Source organism: Corapipo altera, unplaced genomic scaffold (genome assembly GCF_003945725.1).
Source record: "Corapipo altera isolate COAL_440 unplaced genomic scaffold, ASM394572v1 61, whole genome shotgun sequence".
Lineage (NCBI taxonomy): Eukaryota > Metazoa > Chordata > Aves > Passeriformes > Pipridae > Corapipo > Corapipo altera.
In genome coordinates, this window is record NW_020884910.1 from 8088547 (window position 1) to 8112536 (window position 23990).

At 39.2% G+C, this 23990-nt stretch overlaps 1 protein-coding gene across 1 annotated transcript in view; it reads right to left on the reverse strand.

The window, feature by feature from the left end:
- Window positions 1-17456: 17456 nt before the first annotated feature.
- LOC113951837 (ephrin type-B receptor 5) overlaps window positions 17457-23990 on the reverse strand; it is a 58400-nt gene continuing 51866 nt past the window's right edge. Inside the window, exons 9-15 of the mRNA XM_027653357.1 lie at window positions 23869-23988; window positions 23230-23477; window positions 22098-22313; window positions 20948-21097; window positions 20606-20799; window positions 19213-19368; window positions 17457-18164 (exon numbers count right to left, since the gene is read on the reverse strand). Of these exons, the coding sequence (XP_027509158.1) occupies window positions 18056-18164; window positions 19213-19368; window positions 20606-20799; window positions 20948-21097; window positions 22098-22313; window positions 23230-23477; window positions 23869-23988 (1193 nt within the window). The 3' untranslated portion in view covers window positions 17457-18055. The remainder of the gene's footprint in view (window positions 18165-19212; window positions 19369-20605; window positions 20800-20947; window positions 21098-22097; window positions 22314-23229; window positions 23478-23868; window positions 23989-23990) is intronic.

A 23990-nucleotide genomic window follows, 5' to 3' on the forward strand; every position in this document is an offset into this window, starting at 1 on the left:
ACCAAAAATTAGAAAGACAATAGAACAAGAAGGTGTGAAGAAACTCCCCATGAGAAAGGTTTTATATAGGAATATTTGTGGTAGGTTAGTTGACTGGGATTTACTCAGGTTTTTGAGCAGGTTTTTTCACCTATAGTGATGTCTGTGATGCCTTCATTGCATTTAACACTTGCTCAGGTAAATAAGATGGAAGACACAGCAGTGACATCAGTTTAAAATTCCCCAGTAGGACAACATTTTCAACTACTCAGAGAGAAAAATAGCTGTATTTACTGTCAGTTTAATGGTTCAGGTGTTTGGAAGTGCAGCACACACAGAGAAGAGATATGGAAGTCATAGGACTACAAAGTCTGTATTCAGAGACAAGATGCATTTTGAAAATTGTTTGGTTTGTATCACTGAGAGGCAGAATGTAGTGGGTATTGAGTTCCTGGCATTGATTTGAATACTTCTGTGATGTGTAAGAAAGAGGGCTCATGCATCAACTCCCTTCAGAAAACGGCTCAACACATTCATTCCTGGCCTTTGGCATCTTGAAAAGGCCCACACTCTCTTTCACTAGGGAATACAAAAGCCCAAGGATCTCACCTGGATCACAGCTGATTGCAAACAAATATATATTCAGCATCTATACTCAGGGAAGTAGGATTCTGGCTCAAATTGGTGTAACTGATCTCAGGGATTGACAAAAAGTTTCCTTTTTGTATAGAAACATTTTGTATCAGAAACAGAGTAAGTAAATGTAAACTCTCCTAAGGGTATCTCAGACCTCTGTTTTGAGCAGAAAAGTTTTAATTTCAGAATTGTCTGAATTTTTCTAATAGTCATAAATATATTCAGAATAAATTGTCACATAAAACAGCAAAGCTTTATATTCGCTAACACAGAACCATCTTAGGGTGAGAAAATAAAAACCAGTTTATGTTGTGCTGTTATTACCTCTGAACCAGAACTCTGTTTCAAAGGAAAGTATCATTTCAGCAGGTATGTAGGACATAGATATCAGAACTTGTCTATGTTCAAATACAGGTTAAATAATTTTCTGTTTGACTGAGCCTTTTCAACAATTATTATCTTCATATTTAGCTGATCTAACTTTCAGAAAAGTGGAACTCATATGAATTCTGATGGAGAGCTTAGCCATAGAGCAATAGATATCACCCATATAGAAGACTTTTTGCTAGTTAGACAGAGGACATGTCTGCTAACCATCACTTACCGTATTGTGAGTCAATGGAGAGAAATCATGCAGTAAATGATGCTTATCATGATTAGCCTCATTCCTCTCTGTTGCTATCTGCAAAGTTCTACTGTCACTTCAGAATCTTGAGAACAAGTCCAAATCATCTGCTCATCTATTTATGTGACTTTTTTTAGTTACAGAACAATGTAACATGTTTTGTCCAACGGTGGCAGGATTTTTGTGGGGAAAGAGGAACCTTAATTAAAAGCTTTTTCAAGGAGTCCCTCCGTGTCCCAGATTGCAAATCATTATGTAGAGCAAGACATTATTTTCTTCCAAGCTGAATCACTGTGTTCCAGATATTTTGGACGAAACTTGCTCTAGCTACTAGTCCTCATTTCATGCAAATGGCTTAACTCTGAGGAGCATGTAGGAGTTTGTACTCTGGGCTCAGGAGCCAAAAGTGTGGCACAGTTCAAGAGAATGTGAATAAAACAAGCAGACAAAGAAGGATGCATTTTAAAAAAATTATTTATTTCTATTACAAGAACTCTGTTAGCTGATAAAGTAGCATTTTCAAAATAACTAAATGACACTCATTGTCTGAGCCAGGGTGCAATCAAGCCTGGGAATGAGAAAAAGGTATATAATTTTATGGACAAACTCCCTGACATTTAGGGGTAGCAGCTGCATTCCAAGGTTGTAAATCTGGCCTCATAAAGCCTGTGCACTTTTTATACATAGGCTCTGATAAACACCCAGGTGTCAATGGCTTAGCTAAAGATGAGAGTTTAGGTGGGGATTAGGTTGATGTTTGTAGCCACTTGAACCAAAACCTAGTTCAAATGGCTTGTATTTCATTAAGGTTGCCAAATATATATCTTCTCCAAACAGAGATACGCTGAGCAAGTATCTCAAGTTCAGGCAGAGATGAATTCCCTAAAGCCCCTTCCTGTCCTCCACTAAGATCTCTGCTGCTGCCTTGTGTTCATTTATTCTCATTGCAGCAGAATGGCTAAGGCATCCTCACCACCGAGCTGCCTGTGGTCCTAGAGTAACCATCAAGACTGAGAGTTTAAAGTTAAAATAAACATTTGAGGTAGTTGTTTGAGGTAGGCCTTTTTGTGCTGAGTTGTTCTAGGCATCTCTCAGTTCAGCACATTTTTTTTTAGTGTTAGAAAAATAAAATAGACTGTTGTTCCTATCTCAGACCAAATTCATTACATTTACTTTCAAAAAAATAAACCAACACCAACCCTAAATCTTGAGCCTTTACATGGGAACTGATATGAAGGATTGCTTTCTGGATGGTTAGGAAATTTAGGTAGATTTATTAGTATTTGGGTCATTTTCAGTCATTTTTCGCATGTGTCTTTGCATTTGTAGAAATTTATGTAAAAAGGTTTCCCATTTAGGCTAAAAAGCCTGCCCACATGTGTTGCTTTGGATGTTTTTTCTCCCTCTTTAGCATGGAGGAGCCCATAGAGTCTTCCTGGCCCAGTGGGAAGAAAGAAATACAAGTTTTGTGCAAAGTAAGTGAATTGCTGTGAAATTCTCAAGTTCAGTTTTTGTAGTCCTGAGAGGTTCACATACATTTGTCTGTATCTGACACCTTTTCCATAGGCCATCAGATTTGCTGCCATTTCAGTGTTGGGCCTGTTTTCTCAAGGACAGTACTGCTAAGTCTTTGGGGGAAAAGAGGAGTAGAAGGGAAGGGAAGGGAATATACACCTACTCCTCCCCCCCCCCCCAAAAAAAATAAAAGAACTACAAAAAGAAACTGGTCAATATATGTATCCTGCTACTCTTGCCAAATCCATGGTGCTCAGCTCTGTGTCCTGGACAAAATTATACGTTTATCTTTTGCAGGTCACTAACACACTTGTCAGAACTGTTGTTACCTAAACTATCAGCCAAGACAGTCCTTGCTGGATTGAGGCAGCTCTTTGAGTAAGAGATGGGTGAATGAAATGGCACCACTTCTGAGACCATCACTAAAGTACTGTGTAGAAAGCTACAGCTTTCCTACCACAGGGAGCAGATGCTCTGTTCAAATAAAAGCAAGTGGAGTTCTGTCCTTGTTCTAGTACTGTGACACTGTTACAGTATTTAAACAAACATACATGGAACAATACCCTCAAAATCTGGAAGGGCTATCTGAAAGTCAAACTGAAATCATAATTAGTGACCAGCCTTCAGGCTTTAAGGATTGCTTTGAGGGTTAATAATGAAACAAAAAAAAGCTTTCATACTGGTATGTACTTCCAAGAGAAGTGACAAAACCTCATTGCTTGAGTCATCTTAATATGAATAATTGGTGAGTAACACAATCAAACATGTCTGGGAAGAATAAGCCTAGTGAGGAATGAGCTGAGATTAATTCCAGTATTGACAGGTAGGAAGGACACCAAAGGAGGGAGCTTCTCCCTGTTCTCTTCCTTTGTTGACTGGGACTTCCCTACAGATTAGCAATAACATTTCAGAGCAAGGAAGTACCAGGCAAGTGATATTTTGCTACTCTTCATTATAATTGCAATCAAAATATATTTAACACTTCTTTACTAAAATGATTAGGTTTTCACCATTTTCACATTTGGACTTCTGTCACCTGAAGAAAAAAAAATCTGTAATAAAAGAACCTAATTTCATAATTCTGGGACACTTCAACAGCCTCGTTACCAAAGTTCATCAGATATGTACAAGTATCTAGCCTTACATGTGCATATCCAATCAGGTGATGAGCACCTACTTTAAAAATAATTTCAAATAATATAGAATATATTTTACAGAATTTTGATTAACATTTTAAGTAAGGGATATTGCACTTACTGCATCTTCACAGAATTTTAATGGTAGACTTTAAAAATTCGTTTTAGGCATTTTAGTATCATGAACGACCTACTGAGAATAAAAACAAGAGCATGTTAGGCACAGATGCAAACAATTTTAAGGCAAAGGTAAAAATATACAGACAGTGACCTTATTCTTAAAAATAAAGCAATAAAATTAGTTAGAGTGGCCCAAAAGAACAGAACAGAAGCCCAGAAGATTCAGGTACAATGGTAAGAGATCCTCCTGCACAAACAGAGCTCTGTAAGGCCACAAAACAGCCCCCTCAAGCATAGAAGCCCAAGCATTTGTAATCTAAATGATTTAGACTTCAGAAATGGCTAAAAGTGTGATTTTGGAGTACCTAAGGTAGATCCCAATGAAATGAAATTCCAGGATTTCATGTATATTTTCTTCTGAGAAAAATTATTACTTTAAGCTTGACTTTAGATCATATTTGTAATCAGCTGGCAGGGCTTTTTTTCCCTATATATAGTTCAGATTTAATCTGAGTTAATTCTTGACTCTCTCTAGGAGTAACAACTGACAGGAAGACCACCAATTTTCTTGACGAACCTGCTAAACTGAAGAACATCTACATTGTCACCATCTACATTGCTGCCTATTTCTAACACTGAAGACATCATAGTCTGCATGGATAGAGAGAAGCTTCAGAACAGCCCTTTTTTCTATGAAGTACTCAGAAACCATGGAGAAACATACGAAGGGAACTTAGAAGTCTTGGTAGAAGGGTTTCTCCCATCTTTTTCTGGTACACTTGTGGAGGATCAGGACCTACTTTCCATAATGGATTTACGGTAAATGATGAGCCCTAAATCTTTCAATGTTTCATTGAGACTGACATCCAAATACACATACATGATACCTTTGTTTCCTTGTGCTGAAAGACAGCAAAACAGAGGTCCTGGATTGTAACTGCAGATGTTTATATCACCCACTGGACTATTAAGGACTATTACAACCACTTAATTATCTTTTTAATAAATCAGGTATCTCACTGCTGGTAAAGATGAGTTGCTGACAGCACTACCTGGTGTTATGCAGAACCAGTGAATGCTGAACAAGTGCTAACTATCAATTCAGACAAACTCCAGTCCTTTTCTGCATCTTTCAGCTCTTTCTTCTTTGGTTTCTGTACGGCACTTTGCAGATGCAGGTCAGAGAGACTGTCCTTTTTCTAATTTGGTTCTTCAGCCTTGTGTATCTGTGGTGCAATACCTGTTGGCAAGATTCTCTGTTACCCCAATCTTGCCCTTTCAGGGTGTTTGTCAGTAACTGCAGGCTTGACTTCTCAATTTCTTAAGCACAGCCCACCCAATTAAAAGCAGGCAGAAGGGTTTTCATTTGCTCCCTATGAAAAGCATGATGCTGCATGTTGTTATTACATTTTCTTAGGGTATCGCTTTAATTTACTTAACAAACTGATGAAGAAGTTTTTTTTTTTGTTGTTTTTTTTTTTTTTTTTCATTTTGGCAAATAAACCTGGCTGGATCCATACAGGGAGAACCCCTGTGGCTCACAGTATCAGAGATAATTACAACGGGCATGCAGCCAAGCTTTATTTTCCCTAAAAATTATTTATTTCTCTTAACAATGACATCTTTATCTTCAAACTTTCCAGAGGGGTCATTATGTATTGTATTCAGCTGCAGCTCCCATGCTGGGATGGAGCAAGATGAAAGGTTTGAATATTTAATTAGGATTCTTTTTTTACCCAGATTTCCTGGTTAGAGCAGAACGATGGGAATCAAAGAGACAGCTTTGTGTTCTCTCAGTATATTTCCATCTGTCAGAAAGAAAGCATTTGGTTACTGAATTTTGTACTAAGACAAGAATCACTGATCCAGTTTACTTGAGACTGGTTGATGAGCTTGAAATGGGAACAGAAATCCAGAAATAATGCCAGGAATATGTGCGATTTCTGCATGGATCTCAGATGTCACATGCTAGAAAATGATGTGAAGGTAATTTGACACCTTGTACAAAGTCTGGTCAAGTGTAATAAATGTGCAATAACCCTGGAATGCTGAATTACCACCTGAGTCAGAATTATACTTCCTTTGTGACACTTTCATCAGCTCTCTAGTAATTTAAAAGCTGAATTATCTTCTAGTTATGCAAAATGTCTATAAAATGATCTATAAAAGGCAGATAATATCTTGAGAGTTCTTAGGTGTCTGCTGTCTTGATAACAAAAACCACTAACCAAGTCTGGTTTGCTGATGCAGCAAAACTCATTTCCTGTAACAAATGTATTTATTTTAAGACTATGAATAGGCAATTTTTATTGTTCCAGGCTCTGGCAGCCTCCCCTGCTCCAAGCCTTGAAGGGTAACGAGCTATTCAGAAACTTCTTGCTTGTAAAACCTGTGGTATTTATCAGAAGGATAATAAGCCTTCTTGTACTAGTCTAGACTGAAATATTTTTTTAGAGGAAATCTTCTGGGGCCTGTATGTTTGGATAATGGGCACAAGACTGTAGCTGTAGCAGAGAATAAACTTGCCAAGCTGGACTGGAAATGGCTGAATGGTGGGGATTCAGCACTGAGATGGTTAATTTATTCATATGTCTCTAGGTGCAGTGGGGGAGACAGCCTTGTAGGACAAAGTGGGTGCTGCTCGACTTTGATGGAGGCAGCCCCAGAGCTTGTTAATGAAACAACAACATCTGAGCTGTAAGCAGGTATAAATGCAGAGCTGAAAGGACAGTATCAGGATACCTAAATGATAGAAAATGATCTAATAATGGTCCTGAACCATGTTAGAGATTCACTGAGGATCTCAAAGAGCTACCAAAAATTACCTACTAAAGGATGTTTTATTTTATTATCCCATGACTCAGTTTTTTGATACCTCTGGATACTCTGCTTTCACTCCAAGAGGTAAACTGTACCTACACTGTCTAAGAAACCTATGTACCTAAACTGTGTACTTATGATAACTTAAAAAGACCATAAGTTAATTTTGTCCTTGAAATGTAGCCCACTCTCAACTCTTTTTCACAATTTCTCATTCCGATTTGATTTGTCTGGATTGATAATTGAGAAAGATCACATTGTGATAACCTCTGCAGACATGTTTCAGTGCTGTGAGAAGCAATATGGATTCAGATGCTGCTGCTTTTCCTATCTGAAGCTCATTCTCACAGATGTTGCTACAGAGACATGCCAGAGGAAGCAATGTAAGCAGTCTTAGGGAGGAGCCTCCTCTATGAACAAACACAATCCCTGAGAAGAGAATGCATCTGAAATTCTTGTACATCCATATAGCCCTCAGGAGCAGTAGTATATTTTTTTTTTTGTGAGTTCACCTAAATTTAAGGGTGAATATTACATTTTAGTCTGTGAATTTTTCAAAGAGGATATCACTTTTTAGAATGATTTCACAGCAACTCTGTGCATTGCGTGGAAATTGCATCCTCCTGTTCCAGAAAAAGTCTGAAAAAAGTAGGGAATATAGGGATTTATGTGCAAAATGTAGCTATGGTCAATTTCCTATTTATGAACAAGATACTTCATTTCTCTGTGCCTCAGTTTCTCCATCTGTAAAATAAAAATTATTTCAGAACCATAAACAAAGGCTGATGCAAAATTTGTTGAAGTAACAATTCCAAGTACTTGAGGTACTCACATAGAAACTATCAGAGAAGTGTAAAAATATGAGTGGGAACAGAAGCGGAATAAACAAGCTGCTAAAACACTTTAATGAGAAATATTGACAGTGAATATTGTTCATTCTGAGTGCCAATTCATTTCACAGTTGTAGTACCTGCTTTTGGGTCAAAGTAAAATGAACACTGCACAGATGAGAAACTAGACCAGATCTTACAGTCCTTCTCACAGGACAAAATCCAGACTGTCTTCTACAAAGTCACTCCTAACAAGAAAATGAGATGAGAATCTTGAGAATTTCCTGAGACTTCAAAGAAATCCTACACTTCATCTCCCTTGTTCCATGGATACTCATTACTTATTCTCATGGAAATCTTTGAAAATCCTTTAGTTTCCCAAGTATCTCTTGGTATATCTGTGGCTGTGCTGTGGATTTCTAATTGTTGAAGTGCTCCTGGCACATTTGATATGGTGTGATAGACAATAGGAAATCATGTGTTGGAGGACAGGCTGCTCCTCACAGTGCTGTGATGAAAGAATCCAGCAGTTTGGTGAAGGAGATAACGGAAAAAGGAGATGATGTCAAGAGAAGATCAGCACAGTGCCTTGTTGCATGAGAGAACCATCTTTTCATTGTACTGTTAATCTGAATTATCCCTGAAGAGCAGAAAATCTCTGCAGGACAGATGGAAAAGAATGTAAATCCAAAACAATTGTTTTCATTTCCATATTTCATTTCTATTTTCATTTCTCCAAATTCTATACCTTGCACATTGTATTTCTTCTTTCTATAAAGTTGGGTTTTTCCCTCAAGATGCTACTGGGCTGAATTGTCATTTGATAAAAACTGGAATAGTGCAATAAATGCCAATAGTTAATTTATGTTAGACAATGATCTGGCCACCGTATTTGGTAATTGTCAATACCACAACCTATGAGTGTAAGGAAATAAGTTTAGACGAGAAATTTCCTACTACTTTTCATAGTGAACCATCAATTCCTTCTCAGTGTCTGTGGGTATACATATATATACCTGTGGTGTGTATATATATATGTATACATTATGCTTATATATGACTGTACTATGTGTATATTAGAATTTATTTAAATTTCTTTCCTTGTAATATCAAAATCTACTCCTACTGAAATTAACATCACAGATCTTTCCATCCCATTGAGTTTTCAACATTCTCCTTTAAAACTGCTACTGGTCCATTGTCTAATTTCAGATTAAGAAAGCATGAAAGCTTTCAAAAAAGGATCACTTATCTCTCCATCTACATGATTAATGAAAGCAACTTTTCAGACAGTTAGACATTTTTCAGATCAAATCTGCTACAGATGGTGGTCTAATCTTACTCTTGATTACTTCACTGTAAATATAGTGACATTTCATTGAAGGCATTTCAATGAACTACTTTTATGAGGAAAAAAAATCTGTTTAAATAGAACCATTATGAGGCTGATGAACTCCTTTACATCCTACTCACACTATAAAATAAGATTGAAGCGGGACATAAGCCTTGCACTGCTTCTCTGTGCATGATGAACTGCTCTTACTTACATGATGAATGCTAAGTAGGTACATCTACTCAGGTTCCATTTTGCCCCATTAATAGAGACTGTAAATAGGAGGTAAGATTATAAACAGGGATTAATATCAATATTTATTTCTCCCTTTGTTTGTCCTCTCTAATGTTTGCAAACAATTATTATCTTTGTTATGCTTCCACTTGCATTTCATTATATGAATAGCTCTTTTTCGTCATCCTCCAAAATCAAGAGGAAATTTCTCCTTTAACTCCTGCACCAAAATGAAACACTAAAAAAACCCAACCCTGTTATAAATTATGCCTTTGGCTGTATGGTTTTGCAGAAAAGAGTCTGGGGGTCTTGATGGATCACAAGTTGAACATGAGCCAGCAGTGCGCCCTTGCCACAAAGAAAGCTAATCCTCAGCTACATTAGGCAGAATGCTACCAGCAGGTCAAGGGAGATGATTCTTCCCCTCTGCTCAGCTCTGATGAGGCAACACCTGGAGGCCTGTGCCCAGTTCTGGGCTTCCCAATACAAGAGGGACATGGAGCTGCTGCACAGAGTCCAATAAAAGGCCACTAAGGCAATTGGAGATTCTTTCCTATGAGGTGAGGCTGAGAGAACTGTGACTGTTCTACATATACAGAAATCTGAAGAGAGTGTTTAAAGAAGGTAGAGACAGCCTCTTCCAGTGGTGTCCAGTAGCAGAAAAAGAAGCAATCAGCACAAACTAAAATATATGAGGTTCCATCTGAACATTATGAAATGTATTTTACTGTGAGGGTAATAAAGCACTGGAGTAGGTTGCCTAGAGAAGTTGGGATTTGCTGCATTTTCTGTTATTTTGAGGCTGTAGGTCCAAAGCAGTTTCTTACTTTTAAAATTCTTCATGGGTTTGCTTGTTGTTTGTATGTTCTTTCTGCCCAGTCTGGAAGTTCTTCTTATTCCCTCTACCTTCTCCTCTGATGAACATAAATCTTTCATGTGCTCTGTCTTTACTCTCTGCTGTGACTTGATTCTTTTCAAAATCATTTTCTCTCTTTCTCAAGCAAACCCCCTAGATTCCTCTACTACTTTTGCCCTCAGCAAATAATTTTGGAATGTTGTTGTGGGAATTTCAAATGAAGTTGTGGTGTGTAAATGGAGACATTTTTTGGCACAGAGTCCTCCCCCTGGATCATTTGAATGGTGCTTTTCAACCTCAGGGTGAAAACTATTCAATCTAAGCCACTAGTACACTACAAACTTGAAGAAAATGAAATTAGTTCTCCAGTTTACATTCACTGGATTAGGGATAAATCTATACTTCTTTTTGACTAATGCTGCCAATCTAACCAGATCATTGAACAAGACAGAGGAGATCCAAGAATGATCCTTGATCTAGCTTGGTATGTCAAAAAATGAAAAAGCAGGGGAGATTGATGACCGGGACATTACTTAAGAACTTAAGAGTAGTTCATTATTGTGGGATTTTGATTATAATGGATCAATTTGAAGAGAGTACTGGAAAGAGTGGATATTATTTTTTAATTCTATCATCAGATTAAAAGACTCAGTAATTCACATGGTTACATGCCCACGTGAATGGGATCACAGATCCCAGCTGATGTGTGGAAATAACACTGAGTTGCTATGATGGAACACATATACCACAGTCTTGTGCAATCCCAACAGAACAGTTAGAGTTATATAACAAATGACAGGATAATTTTACAGCATGACCACCCAGATCCACTAAAAGACTAGAACACCTAAATGCCCAAGCCTGTGATCCACAGTTGCTCTACCTAATACATTTCAGTGAGAAGATGCAGTTGTTTAAGATTTTGTTGACTGATTTATTTTAGATCTTAGGATACCGCTGCTATGCTTGCCCACCAGACCACACATACGTGACTTAGAACCAATATACTGCATGTGGTAAAGCCTATCTTTGATAAGGCCATTAAGGAGACTAAAGTTCTGGATCAATTTAGTTTTTAGGCATTTTATATTTGTACATTCTTACTTGCCATTAAAATAACACTAAGCAATAAGGCCCAGGATTTGTGACTTCTGCCCTTGGAGTTTCAGAAAATTGAAGTAATAGGTTCATTCTGTATTGTATTTAAGAAGGGCTTACAACTCAGGAATAGCTAGATGCCTGATTCTTCTGACAAGGTCCCAAACAAGCAAAGGAAAACTGTGTTTAGGGAGGAAGTGGTAGACAGTGATATACTCTTGTGAGTATTTAGTTTGAGATTTGGATAGCAAGGCTCTCATAAAATTGATCTCACATGGTCTAAACTTGACTTATGGACCATTTTATGGTCTATTAGATTGACAATACTAACTAAAGACTGCTTAGCATTGTAAAATGCCAATATATGTGATTCCATGATTATATAAAGATCCATTTTTTGAAAACTCTCACCCAGAGTTAGTCCTTGACAGCTGGGGAAAAAAGAGTGCACTTTCTATCTACATGGAATGTGTTTCCTAAAAAAAACATTTATGTCAGAAGGATCAGAATGTCCTAGTAGTCAAAGAACTTAATTTTGAAAGGCTTACTATGATCTGTGGGTGAATATGTCAGTGTAAGAAGCTGGTTTCCTGTCCATGTATAGTAATAGTGAGACTGGGTTTGTCTGTTCTTGATATTCTCCTCTTAAAAAGGAAGCCCAAAATTGTGATGGAGAACCATAGCAATGAAGGGAGAACTAAAAAAGATGTGTGACAGGGAGACATTTAAATATTTCAATATTTTAGAGTATAAAGAAGTGAATATGTGACCCAATGATAGTGGAAAATGCAGAACTATCAGATCACAAACAGCTCTTTATCCCAATTGGGTAGTGTAAAGAAGTGTCAGGCAAACATCAATTAAACATTATCATAGCCATGGGAAAAAACAGTCCAATGTATCTTGTAGATTCATTATTCCTGAATTAATCAAGATGAGATGCCTTTCTAGGAATGATTCTTCAGTCAAGTGTAAGGTAAACTCACTAGTGGGTCAAGAGGTGAAATGTAATGTCCTTGAGGGTAAAGATCAATGTTCCCTCTTCTGCCTTAATTTCCATGGCAATATGCTCATGGCTTTTTGTGAAAAGACTTGGTCTTATTTCTAGTACTTTGTATAACCTGCAGATGATATTTGGAGGCCCCATGTTCAGACTTGGGTCCACAAAAGGAGAGCTTATTCAGAGGATCCAAATTCAGGATATGAGTTCAGAAGAAGAGAAGACATTTAGTCTCCTGCTTGGTAGGTCTGATAGACTGATCTTTTATTTTGCAATAATATTTTACCTGTCCAAAAAAATCCAACCATTGCTTCTCAGTACAAACTGCAGGCAACTCAGCTGTTGACTATTCTTACTGTAGTCCTCTTCTTTGGGGAAACCCACACTTTTTTATCATGATAATTGTTATTATTGTTATTGTTATTAGTTTGTTCTTGTTATTAGTTCACAAAGATGACAGGTTAAAATAGCAACAGTTTTACAACATATAATAGAGACAGTAAGGTTATATTATAATTACTGCCCTTTTTAACAGAGCAACATGAATACATCTATTTTTAAATAGCTTATTTCAGATAGTACCTTCTCATTCATGTCTGTTGAACTAGCTGATTTGTCTGAGTAAACCTGATTTTCTTATTTTTAATCTCCTGTTCACTTGCAGTTAGTACACTTCAAAGAGGACTAGAGTCTGTTCTCAGAAACAGAATTGTTTATAAATGATCAATCTGTTACAGATCGGGCAGTATAGGTTTGGCTAAAAGTTACCAAAATGCAGAGAGAGAGAGTTGTACAGATGTAACTAAAATTCTAGTATTAGCCAGCAGCATGTATGATTTCTAGAGTCACTGTAAAAAAACCCAACCTTACTTAGCATGGCCTGAATTTAAGGGATTAACTTTAAGAAGCAAACAGCTTTATCACTGTTAGCTAAGTACACTTGGTCTTGTATGAGATATAAATAACAGACCAAACTGTATTAACTAGTTGAGGCATAGATGCCAACCCATTGCACTCATACTTGTGACTTGCTTTTAAAACAGTTGCCTAGAAGACATTACATTATATTACTCTGTTCATTCAAGGAAGAAAGATAATGGAAGAAACCAGAAAGAAATCTCGACATGTTTTCATGAATCTGCATGTTTCAACTGAGAATATTTCAAGAAGAGAGTTTTCTTATCACCTGAAAAAGGGAAATGAAATAGCTAAGCTCCAAGGCTTTTTGAGAGCAGCTCTGTATTTCAGCACACCAGGGGGCGTGATTCCTCTTTGAACAGGCCCCAGTTACAGATCGGCAAGGTCTAGAAGACAGTGATTTCTCATTAACTCAGTGCAGCCCTTTCAGTAACACTGAAGTGGAACAGCTTCATACACACGGCACGATGACCTTGAATGCCACAACAAAATGTAAATTCTGACACAGGTGCCATTTTTTCCACAGATTTGAAAAGTGAAGGATTAGATTAGCTTTTTAGTTGGACATGAGGTTTGCTCTTCCATACTGTCTTTTAATGATATCCAAAGATTCAAATTTACATGTGGTCTGCAATCCTCAGGGTGCTCGGTACCCATGAATAGTTGCTAGCATGGAAAATGTGATCAGCTGATTTCACTGCTCTTCTAGCATCACCTGGTTTCAGGAAAAGGAAAGAACCCAGATCTCTGGCTTGAACCCAGATCTATTGCCTAGCTGCATCTTTAAAAAAACTGCGTAGTTGACCGGTGAGAAAGCAAGCCAAAGGCTGAATGGATTCAGTCTGGCTGCCTTCACTTAGTGTATCCCTCAGGTAGACTTGGCTGGAATTCCTGACCAAGGAAGATCCAGTGGTGGGGACAGTTCTATCCTTATTTGCTTATTAAAGGTGAGTTCCTTGGTGTTGCTCATCATTTCCCACCACACCCAGAGGTTTCGTTCAACTTCATAACATATGAATTTTCTAGGACTAAGGAAGCTACATCAGCTTCTTTCTTTCTAGATAGCCCTAAGTGCTGAATATATTTGTACTAAACAGACAGCCTCTTCCAGCATTTCTCTCCATGAAGCAGCTTATGCTCCCTAAATTAGCCTTAATATCATGTTGTACTAAGTTTACATCCTTCAATTAAAAAAAACAAACAAACCCAAACAAACAAACAAACAAAACCCCAAACAGGGTCTGCAAGCCATTTCACCTGCATGTGCACTGAGGATACTCAGGTTCAAAACACAGAAATCCCTCTGTAAGTCAGACCATCATGGAGTCTTTCCTCAACATCATTTCAGGTATGGATGCAAAAATCTTAGTTTACATGTTTGTCTTTGAACACTCTGGTGAGCAGGGCCTGTTTCAGAATAAACATGCCACAGCTTAGTGAGGCAGGGAGTGCACAGGCATGTAGCTCCTGGCTGAGAATTTCACTTGGCTGCCAAAGCGGTATAGGTGGGAACTTGCTTGCCCGACATGCTCTTTGGCAGCACAATACATTAACTGACATACTGGTGCAGATCCAATTATCTGTCTGGGAGGCTCTCCAGCAACTGACACTAAAAAGGTAGGTTCAAGGAACCTCATCAGGAATAATTACAAAACAACTTGCCTTAAGGTGAAGTTTCTTCCTGTTTCCAGACAGTGAGAAGTTGATGTTCAAGCTATTAGTCTTAGCAATATATTCTTTTTAACTATAGGTATGACTCTTCTGAGCTTTCATTAAAAATATCTAATGCCCTCAAGAAGGTCTGTGCATTGATCCTTGTGCATTTAATTTACTCATTATTCTTATACACTGCATACTATAGAAATCACACAGAGTAAAGGCAGGCAATAACTTGTTAATCTCCCATTACTCCTCTGGCAAACAATATGGCTCTGTAAGACTTTTTGGCATTGTTTCTCACTGTTCTGGTGAAGGACAGATATTAGGTGCCTAGGTGAGCCCCACTCCTTTCTCTCCTGATCCTTATCCCTACCTGTTGAGGGTGCTCATATACTATAGGACATCCCAGATGACTGTGGAAACAGAATGTAGCATTTCTGTTTTCAGACAATTGAGAAAAGTAAGGTCAGGATATTTCTAACGCTTTTGCCATGACTGCCTTTCCTCCATGCTTGGAGAGTTGAGGAGTGACATGATGACAAACAACACAAGTTGCATAGCAACATCAGAACCTTTGCATTCCAACCTATGGAAGAAAATAAGCACTTGAAAATAAGGAACAGACTGGGAATAAAGAGAATGGAGAGACTTAGAGAAAAGAGTTATCCATTTGCACTCAGTTTGTGATGCCAAGTCTGTCCCTGTGCAGTTCTAGCCACAGCCATGACACCTTGACACTTGACTTGGAACTATCATGGGGAGATTTCAAAATGCCTTAGAAGAGGAGGAAGAGGAGATCTATGACGGCCAATCACTACATGCCTTCCTTGGTATAGCAAGTAAATCCCTTTCCACTGACTGTGAAAACAACTTTGCAATACACTTCATATGCTAAAGTAAACGTTGTACTGCCTGAACTACCAGTGAGCAGGTTAATTCACTGCAGCTCCCCACAAGGGGCTACTAAACCTCATTGACAATAGAATAAGATTCAGACAAGGCTCCCATAGTGTATTTTCTGCATATAAATTTCCGCCAGGCTGAAAAGAGGCCATAGGATTTGAACTAGATTGCTAATTTCTCCACTGATCCTGGCCACCCAAGGCATGGAAAAGAAAGGCTGCCACGTTTCCCCAAATGCCACATAGAGAACTTCTAGAATATACTCATATATAAAGATGCATATATGCACTGTTGTCCTCTGGTGAATATATATGGAAGGTGCTAGAGACCACAGATTCCCCTCAACATCTTGTGCTCAATATGCTTTCTGAAAAGGACAACACTTGTTCTGTCTCAGATGCCGTGGGTGGAGCTGACAGTCAGTCAGCATACATGGGACTGGATGTGTGAGTATTACAAGTTTACAGAAACCCCTTAAAAAGCACAGACTGAAATTTTCTAGGGTTGGACTCTAGGCTGATGTGTGGGGTTTTTTTAAACCTTCACACTCTCTTTGTACTGCCATGAATGTTTTATTCATGTTTCCTTGTATTGTTTTTGTATTGACTTTTTTATATCTTGAAAGAATGCCCTGCTGTTTTCCCTCGTCAGCTAAAAAAAATTAATTATAATGTTGCTCTAATGGCTTAACAAAGAGCCTGAACTGTGTTGGCTTCTAGAGCAACTATTCTGGAGCACCTCCCATCATATTATTGGACTCTTCAATCACTATTAAACATGTCTTTAGACAGAAAGTCTTCAATTGCTGGGTTGACTGGGGGAATCCTTAAATTTGTACAGGAGTAGTATCTGAAGTAGTTGTGATATTCTAACCTTGACAGCTGGAGAAATACAGTAAGTTCATGACTAGTTCACAGTGAGCCAGCAGATGAGCACATATTGGAACAGTCAGGGTTATTTCCTCTCTAGACACAAAAAAGGTACCATCACTGGGGTCTTGTTTAACAGGGACATTTCTATTTCCCTTCCTATGTATTAATGAGGTAGCTAGTGTATAGTTTTCCCCAAGTGTATGAGTTTTCCTCTCAAGCTCAGTATCATGTTTTCTTACTCCTGCATAGGGATAGACAGAGAGATATAGCCCTGAAACTCTGCCCCTTCTCAAAGCAGATCTTTCCTTAAGTCTGTCTGAAGGGGTATATAAGCTCTGCCATTCTGGTCACTCTCATGTACTTCTACGAAACAACATAGTCGATCTCAAGAACATTGTTAATGATTTTTAAGGACTGAAGTGACTTGTGGGACTGGTACCATTCCCTGATCACTTTTGACAAAAATTTGTGAGTTTCACCTTCCTTGTTCCAATTGTCTATTTAAAGTTTACTACCACAGGTCTGCATTTTCTTCAAAACCAATATTCAAACAGCTGTGCCCAAGGGCCAGGGTGAGAAAAAGAAGTATTTTTCAAGAGCAAAGGGTTTTGGATTTTGTCACACTCTTCAGTGTCTGTAAGGGGGTCAGAAGAGAACAAAATCAAAATTCTGGGTACTCAGGATTTCTGAGTATCACGGCTTTCCTCATAAGAACAGGCTTGTGAGAACCAGAACCTATTTGTTTCCCTCTCCACTTGTAGATCCAGCAGGATTGGTTCTACGAATTCTTATTTATCCATTCTGTTGCAGTCCCATAAATAGGGTTGTGTAGCACCAAGGATGGACTGTTCCTCACATAACCAGAAAAGATCAGTAATTTCTACCACGAAGCAGATCCAAGAACAGCATGTGAAATGTGAAATAGCATTGAATTTTGAACCCTTTACTCTCAACTTCTTCACCAGGTAATGTGTTATTGCTTACCACATATTGTGCACCAGCTGGAACTTCAGTTCTGGACTGAGCTGGCATACCAAGTGATAGCCTCATGCTCCATCTGAATAATAATCTCTCAGACCATTCTTCTGAAAAAAATGCTAATTTTTTTGCCTTTATTATGTCTTTGTAGCTTTGCTGGGCTCTTGGCCATAGACAAAGCCTGCTGATGACTTTGTAAAGTTGTCAGATACCTTTCGCTGGCAGAGAAGAGGCAACAGGTGCTTGTGATCTGTCCAAGTTATTATCCCATCTCCGCCCCATGTTATTATAACCTTCCCACCCCGAACCCATTCCCAATGTATGATGTCAACCACAACTAATTGTCACCAGTCATTTAGCTCTGCTTTCAAATCATAGCAAGGCTTTGTTTTTGTTCATGGAACAGGACATGTAGCGTGCACTCTGGGTGCATTAAGTCTTCAAGTAGCGTACTGACGATTTTTTCTTACAGTGAAAATCCCTCTGAATTCCCCCAGAACCTTTTCAGAGTTTGAGACTAGTGGAATAAGGATGGTGTAAACATCACACTTCAACCGGTTCAAGTTGATTCAAATGGACTCGCATGAGCTGGATGCTGTTTAGAATCTTCTTTTGGTGACCGACGAGGGTGATGCCAATACGCTGGATATCTCTGCAAAAGAACAAAAGACATGGAAACTGTTAAAATAGGCTGCTTGTTCTGAATGCTCTCAGTCCATTTTGCTGTACATCCAAATCAATGTGTATGGATATATATGTGCGTATATCTGTATATTCTGAGAAACTGCTGACAAGGGTTCTGCTTTTGCTTGACAAATGTGTGTGGGTGGAGGGGGGCGTTGGCAGAACTTGGTAGGTACAAAAAGAAGCAGTGGAAGTGGGCCACAAAAAGGATCAGAGGATTGGAACTCCTCTCCTATGAAAAAAAAAGGAGAGTTAGAGTTGTTCAGCCAGGAGAAGAGAAGGCTCCAGAAAGACCTTCTTGCAGCCTGTTAATATATAAAGGGGGCTTACAAGAAAGATGGAGAAAGACTTTTTACCAGGCCCTGCAGTGACAGGACAAGGCACAACAGTTTGAAAAAGGGTAGTTTTAGAGAGACAAGAAAGGGTAGTGAGACAGTGAAACAGGTTGCCAGAAGAAGTTCTGGATGCCCCATCCCTGTAACTATTCAACGTCAGGTTGGACAGGGCTCTGAGAAGCATCATCTAATGAAAGGTGCCCCTGCTCATGGCAAGGGTCTTGGACCAGATAATCTTTAAAGGTCCCTTCCAATCCAAACCATTTTATGATTCCAAGAATGTTCCTTTTCCTGGTTCCTGTCTTCTAAGTAACACTTCAGTCCAGTAGATGGTGTGGCTGATTCTACATACCTACTTAAAAGTGGTTATTACCTGTGGTAGCTGTCATGAACATTCTGATGTAACAGTTTCTCTGCAACACTGACAATATGTTTTCTAACGCACACTGGATCAGAACAAATGCTTATAGAAACACACTACAAATGTATCATGGTATGGACGATGCCCAGAGGCCCTAGCAATATGTAAGAAACAGCAGCTACTTTGCTCTGGCTTCCCTCTCCTTTTTCATGTGTATATATTCTCCACGTAGCCCTTACTGAACATTTCTCAGACTGCTTTCACTTTCTGCATGGAAAACTCAGTGTCTGGTATCTTTTGCTCTCTGTCCCACTACTTACTCTAGAGTCATGCGGGATATGACATCAAACGTCATCAGACCAGCCTGGTCAAAATTCTCCTTGTAACGGCCCATCTTGATAGCATCCAACCACTCATGGGCATTGCTGAGTGAAGGGAAATCTGGAGAACAGTTGCTCAGGAGAGGCTGAGATGGTCTGCAAAAGAGGCAGGTTCTAAAACCCAAGTTATCAACTTCAGCTGACCACACTAGTAAAGTAAAAGATATGAGAGGAAGAGAACACAACCTCCGAAGAGTACAGAATGAAGAACAATGGCATTTGTTCTTCATGCCCTGATTCATGAACTCCCACCATGATATGCTGTTTCTTGGCTACCTGTGTCCCTTTTTCTGCCTAAAACCAGTCAACCAACCCAAGAAATTGATCCTTCCCATTGCCCATACTCGCTCAGGCACATTCTCTTCTCATTGCCCATAATCTTTCCACACTTTCTGGGTCTAGGCCTAGTAGCTGGGCAAAGAGCTTCAGTGATGAGGTTTCTGAAGGAAAGATGAGACCTTATATACCTTTTCAACTTCGTGACTAAGTCTTCCTCTCATAAATGCTTTCCTTGGATCAGATAGTAACCTATGAGAGAATGAGTGTGTTGTTTGAGCTCCAACACCCATCAGATAAACGCATAGTAGTAAAAGGCCAAAGAAATGACTGTTCACACATGGTATTTGCTCTTCTCCCCATCATCTAAATCTGTCCTGAAGCTATAACACTTGCTGCTTTTAGTAAACCAGAAGTCACTAGATACTTTCCCCCTCCCCCAGATGTGGAGTGCATTCCACAGAGACAAGATTTATAACCACAGGGAAAAACCCTCCAGGCCAGCAGGATGTAATTTTGTCATCAGCCCAGCAGTCATCTAACCTTGGCACCATTTATTCCGCTGAGACTTCTCCTTTGCTGACCTCCTGCCCCCTGTTCCATCATGTTGCAAAATGCAGTTGGGAAAATACGGGATGCAAGCTGCAGTTCTAATTATTATTTTCTGGAGAATTTCTTCTCTCCATAAGCTAAGGTCTTCTTTTCCTTCATCATCTCTTGTGGTCACACAGTATTGTGTGATCACAGAATATCTTATGCAACCACACTCAGATTTGTCCCCTACCTTCATTCCCTAAGATCCCTCACTCATTCATCCTCAGTGCAACTCACTGAGATTTATCTCCTGTCACATTCAGCACTCACGACTCCTCATCACCCATTAAATGAATTAGGATACATATTTCTTCCAACCTGCTTTCTCTTTTTTTTTTTTCTTCTTTTTTGTTCCCAGTCTCAGATGGGAGGGTTGGAAAAAAAAAAGATTTATTGTTTTCTGTTCCTCATGATGCCTATCAAGAGACAAGTCCTATTATTTTGCATTTAATCCTCATCTCACCTGCTGGTCCCAGTGCCAATGGCTTTCAGGGCAGATGGTTTGCGAATCATTTTATCTAGGGCACTGACTATCTGCTCAAACTTGGGTCTCTGAACCCGTTCCTTCTGCCAGCAGTCAAGCATCAGCAGGTGCAAAACAGTTGGGCAGTCTGGGGGTGGTGGCAGGCGATAGTCCTGGTCAATGGCATTAATTACCTGCAGCAAAAGAAGAACAAGGCTTTATCATGGCTGGGAAAATAAAAGACAAAAGACCTTCAGTGAGTTGGTGTTTATGATTTTTCTCTGCTTGAACTGATATAGAATAGAGAGGTGGATGTACATTCTCACCACTTCTAAAACTTACATCCTGATTGGACATGTCCCAGTAAGGTCTTTCACCATAGGACATCACCTCCCACATTACAATGCCATAGCTCCAGACATCACTGGAGGAGGTGAACTTGCGATACTGGATAGCTTCAGGGGCAGTCCAACGGATAGGGATTTTGCAGCCCTAGAAAGCAGACAGAAAGCAACCATAACATTAGTGAGATAAGGACTATTTGTGAAAATGACATCAGTGAAACAGCACAACACAACTCTGAGCATGGGGTGACAGTCAATTTGATTCTGTCTTGTAGACACTGTTGGTTTAAATTCAAATCATGTTCAAGGTTTCAACCTTGTTTTATTGACAAATCTAGATGAAAAGAGAGAATCGTGCCTCCTTTCTGCTACAGACCTCTACTTTACAGCATTTGAAAGCAGCATATAGTAAAATCCTCCTGAAAGTTGCAATCATTTGGAAATCTAAAGCCATTTAAATAATCCTAACCTGCAACACTATACTCAGTGGCTAGCATTAGGTTCTTTCTCTTTCCATCTTGACCTCTCTGACTTCAGGTATGACTGGCAAGATGAAGTATCATTCAGGTGGTGGTTCTTCAAAATGGATATATCTAAAAATTGTTTTGCTTTTCAGTGACTGGATTCTTCTGTATCCCCTTCATCTTCAACCCACCTGTTATACTCCCACCCTTTTTGTAGTATGTGTATAAAGTGCCAGAACTTCATAGACAATAAGTTCATTTGATGGTTAGTTATAAGCCCATAAATATACTTAGGCCATTTATCTTTTCTGTAGGAAAAAAAGAACTCTTTCCTCAAAGGGTGGTGGTACAGGATTTCAATCTCTCTTTCAGTCCTTTATCCTTCCTGTAAAAAGCTAATGAATGGAGGAAGATAACAGCTACATCAGGCTATGAGGTTTGACCTATTCACCGTCATGCCAAAAAGAACAGCACCAAGACTTCACCAGGCAGAGTGAATCAGATATTGCTATCTTTGTTTTTTGCTGGTTTGGAACAAATTGCCCCAGAGACAGAAGACTCTACTCCACTGTTCTCTATGGTCTCAAGATGGACTAAAAAGGGTACACCAAATCAAAGAGGAACAAAGAAAATAACTACAGCTGTCAGCACTGCTGACTAATTCGCACCATTGCAGTAACTCACCAGACCTCCAGTGTAGGTGGGATTTGAAGCATCGTCCTCCAGAAAGCGGGACAACCCAAAGTCTGACACCTTGCACACCAGGTTACTGTTGACTAAGATGTTACGTGCTGCCAGGTCACGATGCACATAGTTCATGTCGGAAAGATAGCGCATGCCAGCTGCAATCCCCCGTAGCATTCCTACCAGCTGTAACACACTGAACTGTCCCTCCTTCTGCTGCAAGAGAGGAGGCAAACAGAAGCTTTTATGATCACAAAACACAAAGCCAACAGGGAAGATTAACAAAAAACAAGGTAACAAGGTGGATCTATGAAGTTAGAGAACATAAATCTTATCTTCAGCCAAAATCTGAAGGTTCAGGGACAGCGAATAAGAAAGTGCTTAAAGTAACCTCAAATGAAATCAGACACTAGTAGTTATCTTTTTCTGAAGGCAATTCTCCTCTTGTGGCCACATTCTCCTTTAGCATCCTATGCCCAGTCGCGCTAAGATGACTAAATGAATGGCAGTAGACAATTCTGCTCTTACTAAGATCTTTACAATGGGCTTATGCAGTTCTACACAATGGGTTCACATACTCTTCAAAATGTACCTGCCAAAGCATTTGTGGTTGAATTAGTGTATGAACCAGTAAAAAAGAGAAGTGGCCATCTATACCAAAAAAATGCCTGCATTTTTGTTTCATTACTAGAAAAAGCATTGAAAACTATGAGTCTAAAAATAACTGCAAGATTCATTACTTCATTACAATGTTGAAACTTGAAAATATTCTGTGGAATAAAGTCTTATATACATGACTAGAAAGGCAAACTGGAACATGCGCATAAGCAACTGAAAGGCTGTGTACAAAGATAAACAATTTGGTACTGTTTACATTAATTACTGGAGTTTGAGAAGTCTAAAATACTGAAAAAATGTTATATGATGGTTGAGTTTTTGAAATATTTTCACCATGATGGCCCAAAACCACTTACTCTGGTAACTTGCTATTATTTCTACTGCACCTGAAGAGGGCAATTGAGGACTTAAAGAGATAGGAGTGAAAAGGAAGAAAAGGCAAAATTATCAGATCTGAGACTGGCACACAGCAAGATGAAGAGGTAACGACTGTGGGAGACTCTGGTTGTGGTACCCTGAGGAAGGAATCCAGTGATCCGTTCTCCATGAACTCTGTGACAATCATGACTGGTCGGCTCTTGGTGACCACACCCTCCAGGTGGATGACATTGGGATGCTCAAATTGCCCCATGATGCTGGCCTCGCTCAGGAACTCCCGTCGCTGTTCCTCTGTGTAACCTGACTTCAAAGTCTTAATAGCTACTGTGTATTCACGCTTCCCTGGGTGTTTTAGGCGCCCAAAGCACACCTCTCCAAACTCTCCTGTCAGGAAGGGAAGAAACACACCTCAAGTAAGGAAACAGCAATGAATTTTAGTCAGGTGTACTAAAGCATTCTACTGTGGATGACTTCAGGCACTGCTTGGAAATAGGGTTATTAGGACTGTTCAGATTAAGGTAAAGTTCTTGATGAAGATTGGAGACTACATATTCAAGGTTCAAATGAGGAATTCTGAGTTTTAGGGTGTTTTAAACTTGGTTTGGAGTCAGCATCTAAGGGTAAGTAGGTTAAGATGAATTTTGGTAAAAATGAAGGTTAGCAATCCTGACACACTTGATGTACCATGGATCCATGGGTCCATTTCAGCCCCGCAGCGTGCCAGTTCTCAAGGTGAACAAGAAGGCACTTTAAAATCTGGAGATTCTCACACTACCTGATCCAATAACCTCCTCAATCTTGATGAGGGACACATCAATCTCCTTGGCAAATTCTCGAATAGCTTCATTGGGATCTTCATAGGTTGAGGGATCAATATAATACTTCACTCCAAGTCCT